This window comes from Lissotriton vulgaris, chromosome 4_1 (assembly GCF_964263255.1).
Source record: "Lissotriton vulgaris chromosome 4_1, aLisVul1.2, whole genome shotgun sequence".
Lineage (NCBI taxonomy): Eukaryota > Metazoa > Chordata > Amphibia > Caudata > Salamandridae > Lissotriton > Lissotriton vulgaris.
In genome coordinates, this window is record NC_141691.1 from 1,836,419,801 (window position 1) to 1,836,438,782 (window position 18,982).

The window sequence follows — 18,982 nt, forward strand, 5'->3', positions numbered from 1 at the left end:
TTGGCTGTTACTTTACAATAAACTGAGTAGAACAGTTCTGGGTGTGAGCGTAGACCAAAAGCACCAGCTCAAAACTCAATTGGAAGCCCCTCCTCCTCCTCTTCGTAAATTTCTTCATACAATATGAACTACAATTAAGCCAACCCAGCATACTATAACGGATACCGATTGGACTGTGGCCAAGCAAGCATCCTCAAGCATTTGTTACCTTCATCAAAGTCTGCATCATCTTCGGTGTGTTGAGGGAACGGAAAACAATTTGTGATTTCAAGTCGGTCTTCTACCACAAGCCCCAGCAACACGCCCTGGACCACCTCACTGCCTTGCCCTTCTTCTTGGTAATGTTTAATAATTTTCAGCAAAACCTAAAAAATAAACCAGAAAAGACACCAAAGAAAACTTATTTTAAGAATGTACTTGACATGCATGATACAACAGCCTCTATTCATCAAAATTGTTCCCATTACACCACAGATTCATTTTCTCATTCTTTTGAGGTCACGTTTGGCATCCGGGTCTCGTGGGTCTATTCGAGTGACCTTTTCCCTTTTAGGTGTTTTAAAGTCATTATAGTGAAAATGTTTGATTTTATTTTTTAATGGCACACAAAAAGACACAATGTCTCGCAAACCGTATTCAATAATAGGCGTTGTACAAAACTGAAATGTGTTCAATGTGGAGCTTTCCGTGAGACCACATCCTTTTACCATCACTTGTTCAACAGAAAAACACAGAAATGTCATTTATATACCGCACACAATACTGATGTGAACTTACACTAACAACTATATAAAACACAGTGTTACAGACGTTTAGGAAGAAAGACTTTACATAATAAATACATTCATTTGCTGATTTTATACAGTCTAATTCTGAATCGCATAAAGGATTAATAAAGAGCTTTGACCCAGATAAACCATCTAAGTAAATTTCGCACATTTTGAGTATTCCTGGAAATGTACGACTGCTACAGGCTGCCAGGCATAGTCTTGGAATAGTGTAAATCTCAAATATGCCCAAAAGCTACATCAAACGAATGAGTGGATTTTAGACTTATGCATGCCATGCTTAGTGTTTGGGGCAGCTACTTCAAACATTACACTGTAATAGATAACGTAATAAGCATAGTCTAACCATCAATCCTGCTAAACGGAGTCCTGACGACAAATCCTGTTGCCAGGGTGGCTCACCTCTTCATGCAGAGGCTTGGAACATGTACTATTTAATGAAGTTACAGATGTTTATTACACACGTGGCCTGTTCTGGCACAGCACAATCGAAGTTACAAAAGGAAAGAACAAGACTGCACAGTGTTTTGTGGCAACAGTAACTTGAACTGTGGCTTCACAACAAGACGCCTTGATGGTGAAGGCGTAGCATAGGAAATAATAGGTGCTTAGCACAGATGGGGAGGGGCATAGCTTCGGGAGGAGCGTTTAGGGTGGTACACCCTCCTGTTAAATGTATTCTCAAGTAAATAGTTGGACACAGGTGCTTTCAGTCGGGTACAGGGAGAGCTCTGCCACATTTCACCAGGATTTTTACATGCACACACAGACAAAAATACACAAACACACACTCACTCTCTCCTCTCTGTTATGAAGTTCCTAAAACTGTTGGTTATTTTACAATATATTGTCCTTTTAGTAACCCCTAACAATCCGCACTGCGATTCATTCCCACTGCCCTCTTAAACCCACCTATTTACGTCCTGCTTTTCAAATAATGTTATTACTAAGATATGCTGGCGTTCATTTTAGGACATTTGAAACTCACACCTCCACTATCCCAATCTTACTGTCCAATCTACGCCCCTGCAGATAGGAACCGGTTTATAAGCCTACACAGCACCACCCTAGCCACAAAAAGGGAGGAATAGACCAAAAAGATAAAACACAGCATAACACAAAACCCTGCCTCCTCAACTCTAACGTATGGCACAAATCAACACAAAAAATAAAGGAAACCTAGGAAATGCATGAACGAAAACAACCCACTCATATTGAAGCTCGATTAAAAGATGCGCATATTATCCCTTTCGTTGAGCAACACCTCGCAAGCTGATTAAACAGACGGAAGCACAGGTTGGAGCACGTGGCCTCAGAATACAGTAGGTTAGGGGGTCCATATTGACTGAATATGGACAAGAACTAAGAAGATCGCGTGCGGAGAAGCCCCGGTGCATTTTTGTAGTTTAAGGCACCAGATTTTCATAAATTCCGTGAGGCCTGATTCAGGACACCAAAGCCCACAATCCGTCAATCCCTGCCAATCCGTAATTACAGGCAAACAAGACACCACGGGGACTAATGTCCGCGAGGGGCGAAGGAAGAGGCGCGCGCTGCGGAGATAAGATCGCGCCAAGCCGAGCGCAACAAGCGGACCTCATTCCAGCTAGGTCTAATCCATCCTAGCAAACCATGACGGAAGAAAGCTTCATGTCCTTGCTGCTAACAAAGCACTATTGATTTTCATGTCTTTAGGCGAACCAACGGCCATAATGGATTTCAGCCCTGCTATTCTGTGGAAACGGGTTTTGCATAAATAACGTAGCTGAGGTTTCTGCACACATTCCAAGTTTAGGAAACCGGAGGCTAGATTTACATGGTCAAACAATTCACTGGCTAACGACCAGGCGTAAAGGGGGTGGGGGGGAGAAGCATAATTAAAGCATCTTTTAGAGGTACTATGCTTGAACATGTGAATTACAAAAGGGAAATAATCCGGTCTATGAGTTACAACTACGACCAAGGGGCTGCGATAGTGCTGTTAATTGTTACTTGGAAAATTAAAGTTACAGCCACCAGTAAGAATCAATTGAACACAACAGGTTTCAGTTTCATGCAAATAATTACAAACTAGGAATTCACAATTTGCCAATATTTCTGCTAGAGCACAATGAAAATGCAAATCTGTAGAAAATGCAAATCTGTAGAAAATGTATGATAGAGCTGAAACATACATGCTGTAATGAAATGGGACATGATGACACAAAACAATGCAAGACACTTACACAATTTAATCAGGATTTTGAGGAATATTGTTGTCAATAGGACTCAACAATTTATACAAAGCAAACGAGATATGCAAGGTGTCCAAGGCCAGATACCATTCCTATCGCCCTTCCCAAGCTTCACGTGGTCAACATTTCCCCTAATGCTAAATGAAGGCAATACAAAGTGTCAAACCAAATGCTACCATTAAATGACCGTGTCTGGCAGAAATTAATACGGTTATTAGTTGATCAGCCAGAGCTTGCCACTGATTGTATAGAATACTGGCCAAACTGCAGATCTTTAAAGAATGAATCTCAATTTTAGTTGTGTAATGAGTCACCATTTAAGGCACCCCACAGGGAAGAAAATAAAAAGGAAGCAGGTCCTTTTGGACACTGATACTGGTCTTAAAAAGCCTCGAACCCCCTTGCTACATGGAGATATGGGAAATGGGCCCACTGGGTATAGTCATTCAACAAAAAGGGACTGCTAAAGCAGTAAAGACAGGTACAGCATTGTTATTCTAGGGCCCAGAGCTTTCCAAACTGTGTCCTGACACAGTACTGTGTCATCTGCAAATGGTGGGTGTGTCACAGGACGACACTGGTATTAAGGGCACTTAGCACATAAATGATGCTAATTAAGAGGCTTTCCTTTCAAAGAGTGTCTCGGAGTCTGCTGCAGCAGCGCGGACTCTGAGACACTCTGCACTGGGGGCTGGCCATTCACAACAAAACACCATTAACAAGTAAATTGTCTTTTAAAGACCTGCGAAGCACTCAGGTGCGGCTGTGTGTGCCCTGTAAGCTGGGGTGAGGTGAGAGAGAGGAAGACGAAGAGGGAGAGAGGAAGAGGGAGACAGAGGAAGAGGGAGACAGAGGAAGACAGAGGGAGACAGGGAGCAAGAGGGAGGGAGAGAGGGAGCAAGAGGAAGGAAGAGAGGAGGAGAGGGAGAGGGAGAGGAAGAGAGGAAGAGGAAGAGGGAGAGAGGAAGAGGAAGAGGGAGAGAGGAAGAGGAAGAGGGAGAGAGGAAGAGGAAGAGGGAGAGAGGGAGAGGAAGAGGGAGAGAGGGAGAGGAAGAGGGAGAGAGGAAGAGGAAGAGGGAGACAGAGGGAGAGGGGGCGGGAGACAGACAGGGAGACAGAGAGAGGGAGACAGAGAGAGGGAGACAGAGAGAGGGAGACAGAGAGAGGGAGACAGAGAGAGGGAGACAGAGAGAGGGAGACAGAGAGAGGGAGACAGAGAGAGGGAGACAGAGAGAGGGAGAGAGAGGGAGGGAGAGAGAGGGAGGGAGAGAGAGGGAGGGAGACAGACAGAGAGAGGGAGACAGACAGAGAGAGGGAGACAGACAGAGAGAGGGAGACAGACAGAGAGAGGGAGGGAGACAGACAGAGAGAGGGAGGGAGACAGAGATGGAGGGAGACAGATGGAGATAGGGAGACAGAGAGATAGGGAGACAGAGAGAGGGAGATAGGAAGACAGAGAGAGGGAGATAGGGAGACAGAGAGAGGGAGACAGGGAGACGGAGGGAGACACAGAGAGGAAGACAGTGTGAGAGAGAGACAGAGTGAGTGAGAACCCCCCCAAACCTCCTTAGGTGGTTCGGGCTCGCTACACTGCCTTACTGTGTCCCAAAATGATGCATCTCCAAAAAGTGGGTCCCCAACATGAAAAGTTTGGAAAGCTGTGTAATCTAGGCTTTAGTTTGGCCCATCCCAGTGCCATTTGTACTTGTGTCTCCTTGCCCATTAGGTTTTTTCTTGCGATTTCTCGGCCTTACAGTGTTTCACTCTGTTGATTTGTCATCATCTTGGACAGAGGCCTCCATGCACCACCATTTCTTCTGCCCATGAGCCACTCCCAATGCGATCAACATTTGCGTGTTTGGCTTGCTGTTCTGTCACACCAGTTGAAATGTATCCCCATTGGTCGCAATTAACCTTTCGTTGAGTCTTCCTATCTTCATGCCTCCCGTATTCACATCTCTCCCCAGGTGATGTGGCCTGATAAGCGATGCAGTGCTTGAAATGTTATAATGGTGATGTATATTGCAGTATATGATTCCTATAGTAGGATGTGATACATTGTAAGGAGTTGAGGATTGATGTAGGTGAGGTGCTTGAACAGCAGGTTGTTTAATTTGATATGTAACTATGGTGTGGGTGGTTGTGACAATTTACCGGGTGGGGTGGCTACTGTGGTGAAAACAAGTTGCAGTGAGGTGTACTGGAATGTGGTTTGGTGTTATGGGTGACAGTGCTGTATGGGAAGGTGAGGTGCCATGAGGTGCACTGCTGTGATATGTGGTGTTGTACAATATGTAGTATGGTGAGCTGCTGTGTGATAAAATGTTGGAAGGCGAGGCAAGGTGCGTTGTCCGGTGTGTGGTATGTAGTATTACGAGAGGAAAGTCACAGAGTACTGGGCAATGTGGTGTCAAAAGTAAGAGGTTTGCATGGTAAGGTTGTAAATCTACACTGATGTGTGATCCTAAATGGTGTGTGGAGTGGTGGTGTGTGTATAGTTTAATTTGACATAGTGCTATGTAGGAAGTCAGGTGGGTCACACAGGATGCACTCTAGGGCAGTGTCACACAAAAGGTATGATATGTGGTATGCTGTCTGGTGCCGTAAATTAACTGGATAGGTGATACAGCAAAGGATGGTGTTTGCATACAACACAAAAAGGCATTGAGGTCAAGAGGGTGGAACGATATGAATTGTACTGGAATGCTGTTCATGTTGTAAGCAGGATTCTGGGTGATGCAATGTTTTTATTAGCATGTGGAATCTGGTGAAAGAGTCTCCAAAATGGTGTGATGTAATGTAGGGTTGCATACTGTTGAGGTAGTGATGTAGTATCATGATGGAGCTCTGAAATTGTAAGGGGTGGAGTTATTTGATGTGGGCAATGTCAGAAAGTGTAATTGGAGGCTTTCCCAATAGATTAATGTTGTCATGAGAGTTATAGCATATCATGCAGGCATGGGTTACATGGTCTGCAATTCTGTTAATGGGTGAGAACTGATGCTACACAATTTTGTTGTTGTATGGTGCAATAGACTGCAAAGAGGAAAGAGTTTTGGAATCTATGGAGTGTTACATAAGTAGGTGTGAAGTGATTTACATGGATTTGATGGGTCGTACCATGGTGTGACAGCAAGTGGAAAGAGTGAGCATTGAGGGGCAGCCTCGGATTGGTAACGCGGGCATGCAGGCAATGCCCGAGGGGCCGGTGTCCGAGTTCCTGCTGTGGGCTGCCTTTTTGAGCAGTCTGGGGCCGATTTGGGCTGGGTCTCTATTTTCACAATACAGGCAGCGGCCCAGTGGGTGTCTGAGTGGCCTTTCAGCAGGCAGATGGGCGCACATTACCACCCTCCCTCGCCACCAACACCGCCGATCCCCCACCCCCGGTTTAGCAACTGGTAGAGGTATAACTCCCTTTGTCTCGCTGGCCGGCCCATTAATGTGTGCACATACTGAGCGAGGCAGGGGGCGGGGCCTCAGTAGAAGTGGCCTCACTTGTTTTCAGGTGTGTTTCACTAGTGTAAACGAATGCGTGCATTTTTTTAAGCCCCGCCCCCTCCTTTTTAATGCAATTACGCTGAAGCAGTGATTTGAGGAAAGGCATTATGCAAATGGGGCCGCTTTTTTTTGTGTGCCCGGGCCGATTTTCAGTCCCAATCCGACCCTGTTGAGGGGTATTGGGTTCTTGGATTTGGCCAAGTGATATGCAGTAAGTATCCAAATGGGAGATATCGAACAGTTTTGTTTTTGAAGAAAATCTGGTGATATATGTTGCAAGTAGGATATGTGTGATGTACTGTGGCAGCACTGCATGAAATTACCGTGGTGTGTTGTGATAGGTTGTAATGGGATATGTTGTTTAATGGCGACTGTACACTGGGATGAGGCATGTCATGGTGATATCGGGGCGATATGTGGTATTTCAAGGCAGAGTCGGGCATACATTGACTTAGTAGGATAAGTTACTTACCTGTAATCCTAGTTCTCTTCCAGGGGTATCCTCATCAAAGTCATAAGCACTGAATATTCCCGCCCATGTGCGGGACCCCGGAAACAATATAAAACAAGCATTTGCAATGCAATGGTCTCGGCATCATTAAAGGTAGAGCTATTGGCATTGCTCATGACATTTTTTTTCTTTAAATCAAAAATTCAACTCTGCACTCTGCACCACTCTGCACCACTCTGCTGCACTCTGCACTCTGCACTCTGCACTCTGCACTCTGCACTCTGCACTCTGCACTCTGCACTCTGCACTCTGCACTCTGCACTCTGCACTCTGCACCACTCACCACTCACCACTCACCACTCACCACTCTGCACCACTCACCACTCTGCACCACTCACCACTCTGCACTCACCACTCTGCACTCACCACTCTGCACTCACCACTCTGCACTCACCACTCTGCACTCACCACTCTGCACTCACCACTCTGCACTCACCACTCTGCACTCACCACTCTGCACTCACCACTCTGCACTCACCACTCTGCACTCACCACTCTGCACTCACCACTCTGCACTCACCACTCTGCACTCACCACTCTGCACTCACCACTCTGCACTCACCACTCTGCACTCACCACTCTGCACTCACCACTGTGGATGAGTAAAACATCCCTTATGTTAGTGTGAAGAAACCCCACAGGAGGCACCGGCATGTGCGCAGCTCGGAGGGTATAGTTATTAGCTCCTGTGCACTATTTTGATATGGCCGCTAGCATTGTACTCTTATTAGTGTGATCACAACATATAGGCTGTACAATATACTTACAGTGTGAGCTTTAACCTTCAATGCGCACTCCCTCTGTGAGCTCAATTTGGGTGTGTACAACACAGTATCACTGTGTGAACGCAGTGAATATTTCACAAATGAGGACAATTTTCAGTGTATGTGTACCACACGTGTGTAAATTATCACGAAGTACCTACACCCAGATTTCCTAACTTTTGTTTCTCCGTTGACTAGGGTGGCTAAACCTTTATAAATCAAAAGATGATATGGAAGGGGGGGGGGGGTGTATAGTTCACGAAGCATGCACACAAAGACCTGCACTAACACACACCCCAATGACAGAGTGATGATGTGAGCCAATGGCTTGGAGTGGACGGCGTCATCCTTTCCCGTCTGGTGACGAGTGTAGCACTTATAGAACATTTCCAAATCTCTGCTGTAATATTGTTTCCCAAGTTCATCAGTACAAAGCGACAAGAGCCGCAGCGCCTCATAGGAAGAGAGGGGCCAGGACTGCTGAGTCACATCCAGTGCTGGAATGGTATGAAAAACCATACACTGGGTTTCAGTGTGCAGCAGAGAAAAGCGCGTGGATTCTCGCGAGGCAGACTGGTGAAATCAGGGTCTGACAGTCAACAAATACATTTATTTAAAAGAAAATAAATTGGCTGTTCCAGCTTATTCGTTCCCAGAGAGGCTGCGTTTAAAATCTCTCACAGGGTTAAGACACTCGCGGCCGCCCCGGAAGTCAGGCACGGTCGCCTGTGACGGGGGCGGGGCCACGTTCACACCGGAAGAGGAGGCAGGCGGAGTCGTAGCGTCTCGCGGCCCGGGGCTCCTGTGAGCGGTGTAGAGCCCCGGGGCCGCGCCAGCAGGAGGTTGGGCGCCGCGTGCTGAGGTAAGGTAAGTTCCAAAAGGCTGGAGCGCGATTGGTGCACTTGTGTGTGTGTATGCTCGTGTGTGTGTGTGTATGTATGTGTGCGACGGTGACGGCGGGGGAGGGGGGGCCTCGGTGCACTTGTGTGTGCGCGCGCGTGTGTGTATGAGTCAGGGGTGGTGTCTCTGTATGTATGTATGTGCGTGCGTGCAGGGGCGCGTGTGTGTGTATGCGCATGCGTGTGTGGTGCTTGCGCTTCCCAGGAGACAGGGCCTGGCCACAGCGCGCGTTCCAGTTACAAATCGCCTGGAAGGATGCGCGTGGCCAGGACTGTCTTCTGGGAATGATAGTCGCTGACAAAAGATCTCGGCGGAGACGCGCTTCCGCGCGTTGACGCCGAGACCTAAATATATATGTATAAAACACATATATCTCGCTCCACATATATGTATGTACATATATCATTTTTCTCACATGTAAATGTAAATGTAAATGTATTAGAGCTTATATAGCGCACAGCTACCCACAAAGGGTTTCCCGGCGCTTGCTTAGGGAACCCGTCCTGGTATTCCCCTGTGAGATAACCCCCGGCAGGGTATCCACAAGGTGAAAGCCAGGCATCCCGCCGCGAGAGGCCGTTGTGGAGATTAAGCAAGCTATTGCCCAGAGTCGCAGAGTGTGAACCCATGAGTCGAGAAGGCACCGGAGCGAGAATTATCGAGTCTGTGGAATTTTTGAGCCCAAGACCCGCCGAGGCGGGGAATTGAACCCTGGTCCAGGGCCGATCTCAGCTTCTGGGTCTGCCGCCTCTAACCCCTGAGCCACACTTCTCCACACCAATGCAGCCCCAAAACTGAGGCTAAACAATGCAAACACATATACATGAACTGCAATTAGTAAGGAATCAAAAAACACATTAGGTCAAAAAACCCTTGAACTTTGTATTTTAATGAGTCAAACCACTCATAAATCCTGAAAATTGCTTATAAATAGACATTGTTAGCCCTCAGGCTGCATTGCAAAACAATATCCTAGAAAATGAAACCATTTTCACAATAACTGGCACCGTGCCTTTAAGGCAGCCATGACCCCAGGCTTCCCATCATGCCTCAGGGGTGACAGTTAGGTCAGTTGTTCTTTGCATAACCCTGAAGACAGGGCTCAACCACAAGATTGAAAACAAAACAGTACCAAATCTCATTTACCTGGGGAGGCGGGTGGGTTGCTTATGACTTTGATGAGGATACCCCTGGAAGAGAACTAGGATTACAGGTAAGTAACTTATCCTTCTCTTCCAGGGGATCCTCATCAATAGTCATAAGCACTGAATAGAATAGCAAGCCCATCAACCACCTGCAGGTAAATGAGAAGTACATGACCCAACCAATCATAACAGCCAAGAAAAACTCTAGCTGTTAAACAGATTCCTCAGGGAGGCCGGGCCCACCTGGGTATCTGCTCTCGTGTCAGAATCTAGACAGTAATGTCTGGTAAATGTATGGACAGACCTCCAGGTCGCCGCTTTACAAATCTCAGACATGGGCACATCCTGCAGGTAAGCCGCCGTGGCTGCTCTACCTCTAGTAGAATGCGCCTTAGGGGAACCCCCTAAAGTCTTCTGTGCCAATTGGTAAGCAAGCTTGATACACGAAACGATCCACCTGGAGATAGAACGTTTCGAGGCTGCATGACCAGTCCTGATCGAACCGTAGTTAACAAACAATTGATCAGAATGTCGAATAGACTTGGACCTGTCCAGATAGAACTTTAAAACCCTTTTCAGGTCCAAAGAGTGTAACGCCCTCTCAGCTGGAGTAGAGGGATTAGGAAAGAAAGTGGGTAAAGAGATAGACTGATTGACATGAAAATCTGATACCACTTTAGGCAGGAAAGAAGGATGCGTTCTAAGCACCACTCTGTTCAGATGAAAAACTGTATACGGTTCTTTAGTACATAGGGCCTGAATTTCGCTCACCCTACGGGCTGACGTAATCGCTATCAAAAAAGCCGCTTTCCAGGACATATGCTGTAAAGAAGCTTTATGAATAGGCTCAAAAGGCGAACCCATCAATTTTGATAGGACTAGGTTCAGCTCCCAAGGCGGAGCAGGAGGCCGAACAGGAGGGTACACTTTCTTTAGACCCTGCAGGAAATCTTTTACTGCAGGAAGCTGAAAAAAAGAAGTTTGTGAAGGTGATCGCCTATAAGCTGTAATAGCGGCTAAATGCACCTTAATGGAGTTAAACTTCAAACCTGCTTTAGTCAGGTACAACAAGTATGGGAGAACTGCTTCTTCCTGACTTTTTACCGGATTGTGACCATTCTGCATGCACCACATATAGCATGGGTACTCACAAACTTTCTCTCGGGGCCAAATTTACAGTGTGGTTTGTGGCTGAGGGCCGCACTGGTGGGGGCGGGGTCAGTGGGCGGGTCTAGAGCAAAATAAAAACTGTGACCATGAGGTTGAACACAGGCCCCTGCAGCGGAAGCCTTCGTCCACTGAGTCACCAGACCCGGCACATACACATTTCTCTCTCTCTCTCTCTCACCCTCTGTCACCTTCACTCTGTCTCACTCCCTCTCTCTCACCCTCTGCTACCCTCACTCTGTCTCTCGCTCTCTCCCTCCCTCTGTCTCCCACCCTGTCTCCCACCCTGTCTCCCACCCTCTGTCTCCCTCGTCTCAGTCTCCCCCCTCCCTCCCTCTGTCTCCCTCCCTCTCTTTGTCTCCCTCCGTCTCCCTCCCTCCCTCTCTGCCTCCCTCCCTCTCTGTCTCCCCCTCCCTCTCTGTCTCCCCCTCCCTCTCTGTCCCCCCCTCCCTCTCTGTCCCCCCCTCCCTCTCTGTCCCCCCCCTCCCTCTCTGTCCCCCCCCTCCCTCTCTGTCCCCCCACTCCCTCTCTGTCCCCCCACTCCCTCTCTGTCCCCCCACTCCCTCTCTATCTCCCCCTCCCTCTCTATCCCCCTCCCTCTCTGTTTCAATTTACAGACTTCTGGCTAGTAAACCTTTATGTAAAGACAGTACACTTCTAAATGATAGACCTTCAGGAAGTGGTCCAGTATTGAAGGTGATAGGAGAGGGACTTCACGACCACCACTGATTTAAATGATGCATATTTTCACATTGCAGTGCATTCATTTGTCAGTTTTATCTTCTTTTTGTGGCAAGCGAACATATCCCCAATTTAGTCTTGCGTTGCGGAATAATGTCAACTACATGGGTAATTACAAATTGTTTGGTAGTGGTTGTGGCACATTTACATTGTGAAAGTGCCCATGTATATCATATGTCCATAATTAGATGGCTGGTGTAAGAGAGCACAACTCAAAAATGCCATTTACTGGCTCAAAAACTTTGTTACTGAATCTTGGATTTAATACCACGGTCAAAAAGTCACATCTGCATTCCTAGCAAATATCGAATTTTCTGGATGCAACTCTCAATGTAACGATGGAAAAGGTTTAAACTTAAACCGAGCAACTATGGTTGTTTCTACTTTACTACAAGTCACAATCTCTAACAGTGAGAAAAGTAAGAAACTGAATAGTAATGCTGGTGGCATGCATCGCATTTGCTCTAAATGCTCATTTTCAAATGAATTCCTTGCTGGAATCATTGGCACAGCAGAGTTTAGAAGCAACTGGAATCTAGAAAGACCTAGTGTTGTAGCACTGAGTAAGGTACAATCTAAAATGATTAAACAATAAGAATGTGATGCTGGGCAGAGTTTTGCAGACCCACATTCACTAGTAACTCTGTCTCCCTCCCTCTGCCTCTCTCTCCTCCCCCACCCTCCCTCTCCCTCCCATTGTCACCTGACCTGGCGTGCTTGTGTGTCACCCAGGGCTGAGGCAGCTCGCCGGCCCGACTTCACAGGTCTTTAATAGACCAATTACTTGTTATTGTATTTTGCCTCTTCTTAGGCCCCCTGCATTTCCACTCTGACCTTCCGGCCCCCATAGAGCGCTGCATCAACCGCAGTGTTTGTGGACACTCTTTTTACATTTAAAAAAACCACACGGTGAAATGGTCCGTCAATCCCCGCCCAGCACGAGGGCACAGCTCGGCAGAAAGAGGCCCTGGCCCCGGGCGCTTTCAAAGGCTCCACAGAGAGGCCCTCAGCGCCCCAAGGGGCTTGCTGCCAGCCGAGGCTCCGAGCAAAACAAATTCAGCTTTTGAAGGGCGACACAAATGCGAATCATTTAATGTGCACGCATTTCAACCTAGCAAGGCTTGGCGCGCGAACACCACTACAAGTAATAATCGTGCACACAGCAGGGTGGCCAGGGGTCCAACACACAGTGGGTATTACAGGTGTCTGCATGGTCCGTGGGCCGCAGCGGAAGGCTTGCCGGGCCGCCGCTGGCCCGCGGGCCGTACTATGAGTACCCCTGACATATAGAATTTCTTCCACTTGCATGCATACGAATGTCTAGTGGAAGGGAGTCGTGCTTCTTTCAGAATGGACATGCAGTCCTGTGGCAGCCCTAGATGGCCGTACTGTATGACCTCAGGAGCCATGCTGCCAAGTTCAGTGACGGAAGGTTGGGATGGTGAATCCTCCCGTTCATCTTCGACAACAGGTCCTGCCTGCATGAAAACCTCTTTTGAGGAGACACTGATAGGTGAAGTAGGTCTGTGTACCACCATTGTCTCGGCCAGTCGGGGGCAATCAGGATCATCGTTGTGCACGAGTGATTCAGCTTGCTCACCACCTTCGGGATCAGCGGAAGGGGTGGGAAGGCGTACCCAAACTGCCCTGACCAGTCCATTTACAGAGCATTCCCTCTCGTTCCTGGTCGATAGAACCTGGAGGCGAAGCTTGGGCATTTGGTGTTTTCGTCGTCTGCGAAGAGATCTATTGAAGGACGACCCCAAGACTGGAAAATGTCGTCTAGCACTTCGTCGTTGAGAACCCAGTCTTCTCGGTCTTCGAAGTGCCGACTTAGAGCGTCCGCCCTCACGTTCTGCTGTCCTGGGAGGTGGACTGCCTGAACAGACAACTTGCGAGCTAGAAGCCAATGCCAGATGCGCTGAGCTTCCAGAGACAGAGTCCTTGAGCGTGTTCCTCCCTGCTTGTTTAAATAGTACATCGTGGTGGTGTTGTCCGTCTGTACTAGAATCATTTTCTCTTGAAGCGAGGGAAGGAACGCTTTGAGAGCCAGGTGAACCACTCTCAACTCCAGCAAGTTGATATGATAAGTGCTTTCCTTGGGAGACCACAGACCCTGCACTTGTAGGGGTCCCATGTGCGCTCCCCATCCTTGCAATGATGCATCTGTGATGATCGTTTGTGTTGGATGCGGTTGATGGAAGAGAACTCCCATCTGCATGTTCTGTCTCTTTGTCCACCACTGGAGGGAAGATTGAGCAACCTCCGACAAAGTGATCCGATCGTCCCACCGATCTGAGTGTTGGTCCCATTTGTCCTCCAGATCCTGCTGAAGAGGACGCATCCGAAGTCTGGCGTTCGGTACTAGGAAGATGCAGGAAGCCATCGACACCAAGAGCGAGGCTATCTTCCGCACCTTCTGGGACCTGTGGAGAAGAACTTGCTGGCACTTGAGGGCTATCGAAAACTGTCTCTCCTCCGAAGGAAACACTTTTCCTACTTCGGAGTCTAGCAGAGCTCCTAAGAAGTGGATCTTCTGAGTTGGTTGTGAGACAGACTTGTTGAAATTGACATGTAGACCTAGACGTTGACAAAGTTCTATGCATGTCTTGAATTGATTCCTTACATTGCCTGGAGTTGGACCTTTCAACAGCCAATCGTCTAAGTATGGGTATACGAAGACTCCCCTGCAGCGTAGAGCTGCCGCCACCACTGCGACACACTTGGTGAACACTCTGGGAGCCGACTTCAACCCAAACGGGAGGACTTTGAACTGGTAGTGAGAGGTCCCCACCCGGAATCGAAGGAATCTTCTGTGATCTTGCCGTATTGGAATATGGAAGTACGCATCTTGAAGGTCCATCGAACACATCCAATCCCCCTGCCTGAGATGTGGATATATCTGATGAAGGGCCAACATGCGAAACTTTTCTTTTCGTACATGCAGATTGAGTGTTCTCAAGTCCAGAATGGGCCTGTATTCTTCCTTCTGGCCCTTTTTTCTGACCAGAATATACCTCGAGTACACTCCTTTCCCCCTTTGGGACACCGAAACTCTCTCGATGGCTTCTTTCTCGAGGAGTGTAGCTACTTCTGCTTTTAACCTTTGTAGCTGGTGACTTGATGTTGACATCGGGGAAACGTGCGGAGGTAGACGATGGAAACGAAGACAGTACCCATTCTGCAGCGTAGACAACACCCATTGCTCTTTTGTGATGGCCTGCCACTCTGTCCTGTGATGCGCAATGCTTCCCCCCACTGGAGTGGGTAACGGCGCTGGGGGAAGTGAAGACTCATTGCTTCTGCTGAGCTTTATTGAAGTTGTTGCCTTGGCGCTGATTTCCATTTCCCTTGGAATTGCCCTTGCCTTTGTACTGTGTCTTTTGCTGGCCCTGCTGGTTCTGGCCTTTCTGCCATTGAGGGGTTTGAACCCTCTGCTTCGAATAAACCTTGTTGTTCGAACGGAATTTCTTCTTAAATTCCTTTTTCTTCTCGAGTCCCACCGCTTTGAGAGTGTCCAACTCGGTCTTCATCCGCTGCATCTCCTCATCCGCACTTGCTCCAAAAAGAGATGTGCCTGAAAAAGGAAGGTTCAGGATTCTTGCTTGAGCCTCTGGTTTTAATGCTGTGAGGCGTAACCAAGATGTTCTCCTTGCTGTAACTCCGTGCACATAGCCATGTGCAGCCAGCATTGCCCCATCTGCTGCCGATCCTATAATCTGGTTGGAGACTTGACTGCCCTCCATCAGAACCTCCTCAAAGTCCTTTCTATCTTCTTCAGGGAGCTTTGCGGTAAATCTCTGAAGTGAGTCCCACAGAGACCTGTCATACCTGCCGAGCAGGGCTTCCGCGTTAGAAACCTTGAGGAAAGAGGCTGAGGTGTTACACACCCTTCTCCCCCATGAGTCCTGCACCTTGCTATCCTTATCCGGAGGTACCGTGGATGAGGAAGCCACCGCATTGGATTTTCTTGCCGCCGTAATGATCACTGAATCTGGCGGGGGATCAGCTTTGAGGAACAGAGGATCCTCTTCCGGAGGACGATACTTTTTGAGAATCCTCGCTGGAACGGACTTCACCGTTGCCGGAGTGAGGAAGACTTCATTCACATGTTCCATTATACCCGGAACCAACGGCAACAACGGTTTGGGTGCTGATCTATGCTGCAGGGTTTCGAATATGACAGTCGTCTTGACTTGTGGAGCTGTCATCGGTACTCCCAGTTTCAGGGCTCCCCTGCCCAAGATATCTTGGAACGAGAAAATATCCTCAGTTGGAGACACTCTTGAGCGTGGACTGTTTGTAAGAGTCGGGGAGTAATCCCTGTGAGATCGTGTTCTCGACAAACTTGAAGAACTACTTGTCCTCTTGGACCTAGATCTTCTGCTAGAACGCGTCTTGGAACGAGATCGCTCTGTGACGAGAATGTCTCTTGCTTGAGTGCTTAGAACGAGACCTTTCTCTGCGGGGAAGAGGTTGGTCTCTATATCGCTTTAGGCGCTCTGCCGTCTCCTTGTCCTTTGCCCAGTGGTGAAGAGGTCTATTCCACCTTGGGGAAAGATGAACAGAAGGAAACTTGTGGACGGGATCCTTCGCAGGTGTACGCGACCGTTGAGGTCGATCCGCTCGATCCTGTTGCGATCTTGCAGGGGATTCGGACCTCCCCCTATTAGATGCGCCGCTCCGTCCATCCGAGGATCTGCCACTCCGAGATGATGAGGAGGATGAGGAAAGACTCACCAGAGATCCAGAGGGAGACCTTGAGCGAGATCTTTCTTCTGCAAGTCTCCGTCTCTTGGCGGGGGGATCCTGCACTGGAGATTGTTCCACCTCCGCAGCCGATGCTGAACCTGGAGAACCCAACTGTGGCTCTAGGGCATGAGTCTGGTCCAACAAGTCACTTCCCTTGTCCCGAACCACCTCCTTTGATTTTGTAGGAGTAACGTTCTTTGTTTGCGAAGAACTTCTCTCCCTGGATCTTTGTTGATCCCTCGACGGTGGTTGTATCGACGCCGAGCGCCGAGCAGGAAGACGCTCCCTCGACGTCGACCGTGATTTCTCCGTCGACCTCGGGTGGCGATGGCTGTCCTTCGACGTTGAAGGCTGTCTGCTCGACGTCGATGGAGGCTGTTTCGACGCCGATCGCCGTTGATTTGACGGCGACTGGGCGTGCCTCGACTCCAAATGCCGCTCCGACGTCGAACGCTCTTGTCCAGGCGTCGACGTTGGCTGCATCGACGTCGACCGATGATGTGTCGACAGAAGCTCCCTCGACGTCGAACGACCATGGCTAGTCGTCGACGGAGGATGGCTCTACGTCGAACGTTGATGGACCGACGTCGACGGAGAATGCCTCGACGTCACAGCATGACGATGCTGTTTCGACGTCATACGGCTCGCCGTCGAGCTCTTCCGCTGCGACGGCGACCTGTCCCTCGACGCTGACTGAAGCGGAGGTACCTTCAATGTAGACGCTGAAGACATCTTCTTCGTCGCCGTCGACTGCTTCTCCAACGCCGATCCCGACATCGAATGTGAACCAGTCGGGGCTCCTCTCGACGTCGACCGCGTCTTCCGACTTTTCTGCTTCTTGGGAGATCTTCCTCTCTCAGAAAGCCCATAAGCTCTAATCCTCTCTCGATCCTTAAGAGTCCTGGAAGATAAAACCTGGCAGTGTTCACAGGTTTTAGAGGAATGAGAGTCTGGTAGGCACAGGATACAGACTGAATGAGAGTCAGTCTTTGCCTTTTTCCTTCCACATGAAGGAACGTTGTTAAAGAGAGAAGGCATCTTTGACAGGAAAAATACATTTTTTAAGCACAAAAAGTGTTCAAACAGCACTCTATGTCTAAAAGACGTCGAGTGAAGTCAAAAATTCTAGTAAAAGCTGAATATTTTTTGACAGAAAGTCAAAAAGAAAAGGAGCTGTTTCACCAGGGTCCTGACTGAAGGAGCCGGAAAGAACAACTGACCTAACTGTCACCCCTGAGGCATGATGGGAAGCCTGGGGTCATGGCTGCCTTAAAGGCACGGTGCCAGTTATTGTGAAAATGGTTTCATTTTCTATGATATTGTTTTGCAATGCAGCCTGAGGGCTAACAATGTCTATTTATAAGCAATTTTCAGGATTTATGAGTGGTTTGACTCATTAAAACACAAAGTTCAAGGGTTTTTTGACCTAATGTGTTTTTTGATTCCTTACGAATTGCAGTTCATGTATATGTGTTTGCATTGTTTAGCCTCAGTTTTGGGGCTGCATTGATGTGAGAAAATGATATATGTACATACATATATGTGGAGCGAGATTTATGTGTTTTATACATATATATTTTTATATTGTTTCCGGGGTCCCGCACATGGGCGGGAATATTCAGTGCTTATGACTATTGATGAGGATCCCCTAGAAGAGAAATATGAGTTATGATGTACAAATCTTTTTTTTGCAAAATGCAATGGAATATACAATGTTGAATATTATAATGAAGTTGACGTATTAAATTGTATGGTATAACTTAGTGGTATAATATATTGTGGTTTGTGGTGTGTGTTTTTAATCATGAGGCTAGAGCTAGTGCACACAACGTGATATTTTGCTAAACGTATCACAGCTGGGCAGAGGTGGGGGCAGGTATTTTTTTTTTTGGGAGTGTGGGGGTTGGGGGGGCAACAAATCTTTTGACGTCCAGCTTGCAATCTATTATTGTAACAAATCCCAATTTATAGGCTCGGACCTAGCCAAATGCGGTAACGGATATTACTGGGTGGCCAAGCTACAGATATATACACTTTACATAGCGGCAAAGGTAGGCTTATTTTATTTATTTTATTTAAAAAACTTATAAGGCGCAAACAGCTACCCAAAAAGGGTTTCCCGGCGCCAAGACACAGCACAGAAGATGGAACGGGTTCACTGAGGTCGTTCAAGATTATTGATCGAACAACCAGGTTTTCATTTCTTTTCTGAACCTGGAAAAACTCCCCTCCTTGCGTATATGGGGCGGAAGTGAATTCCAAATGGATGGACCCTGGTGGCTTAACCTTCATCTACTGGTGGCTGCGATGCAAACTATCCTTTCACTGTGGGGACAGAGAACAAAGGCTTGAAAACCAATGGTGGATTTTGGGAACAGAAACAAAGTGTAAAGCAGCACGACGTCACGGTGAAGTAAAAGACTTTACTAAAGAAGTCGAGGATCAGGCTCTGTTTTGTAAAGTCTACAAATAACTTTTTTGT

General features: G+C 47.8%; 1 protein-coding gene across 1 annotated transcript in view; it reads right to left on the reverse strand.

Annotated features, from left to right (window-relative positions):
- Positions 1 to 18,982, reverse strand: part of LOC147724598 (eukaryotic translation initiation factor 3 subunit H-like) — a 504,872-nt gene that overhangs the window by 374,495 nt on the left and 111,395 nt on the right. The window contains exon 2 of the mRNA XM_086966137.1: positions 209 to 365. Coding sequence (XP_086822263.1) covers positions 209 to 365 — 157 coding nt within the window. The remainder of the gene's footprint in view (positions 1 to 208; positions 366 to 18,982) is intronic.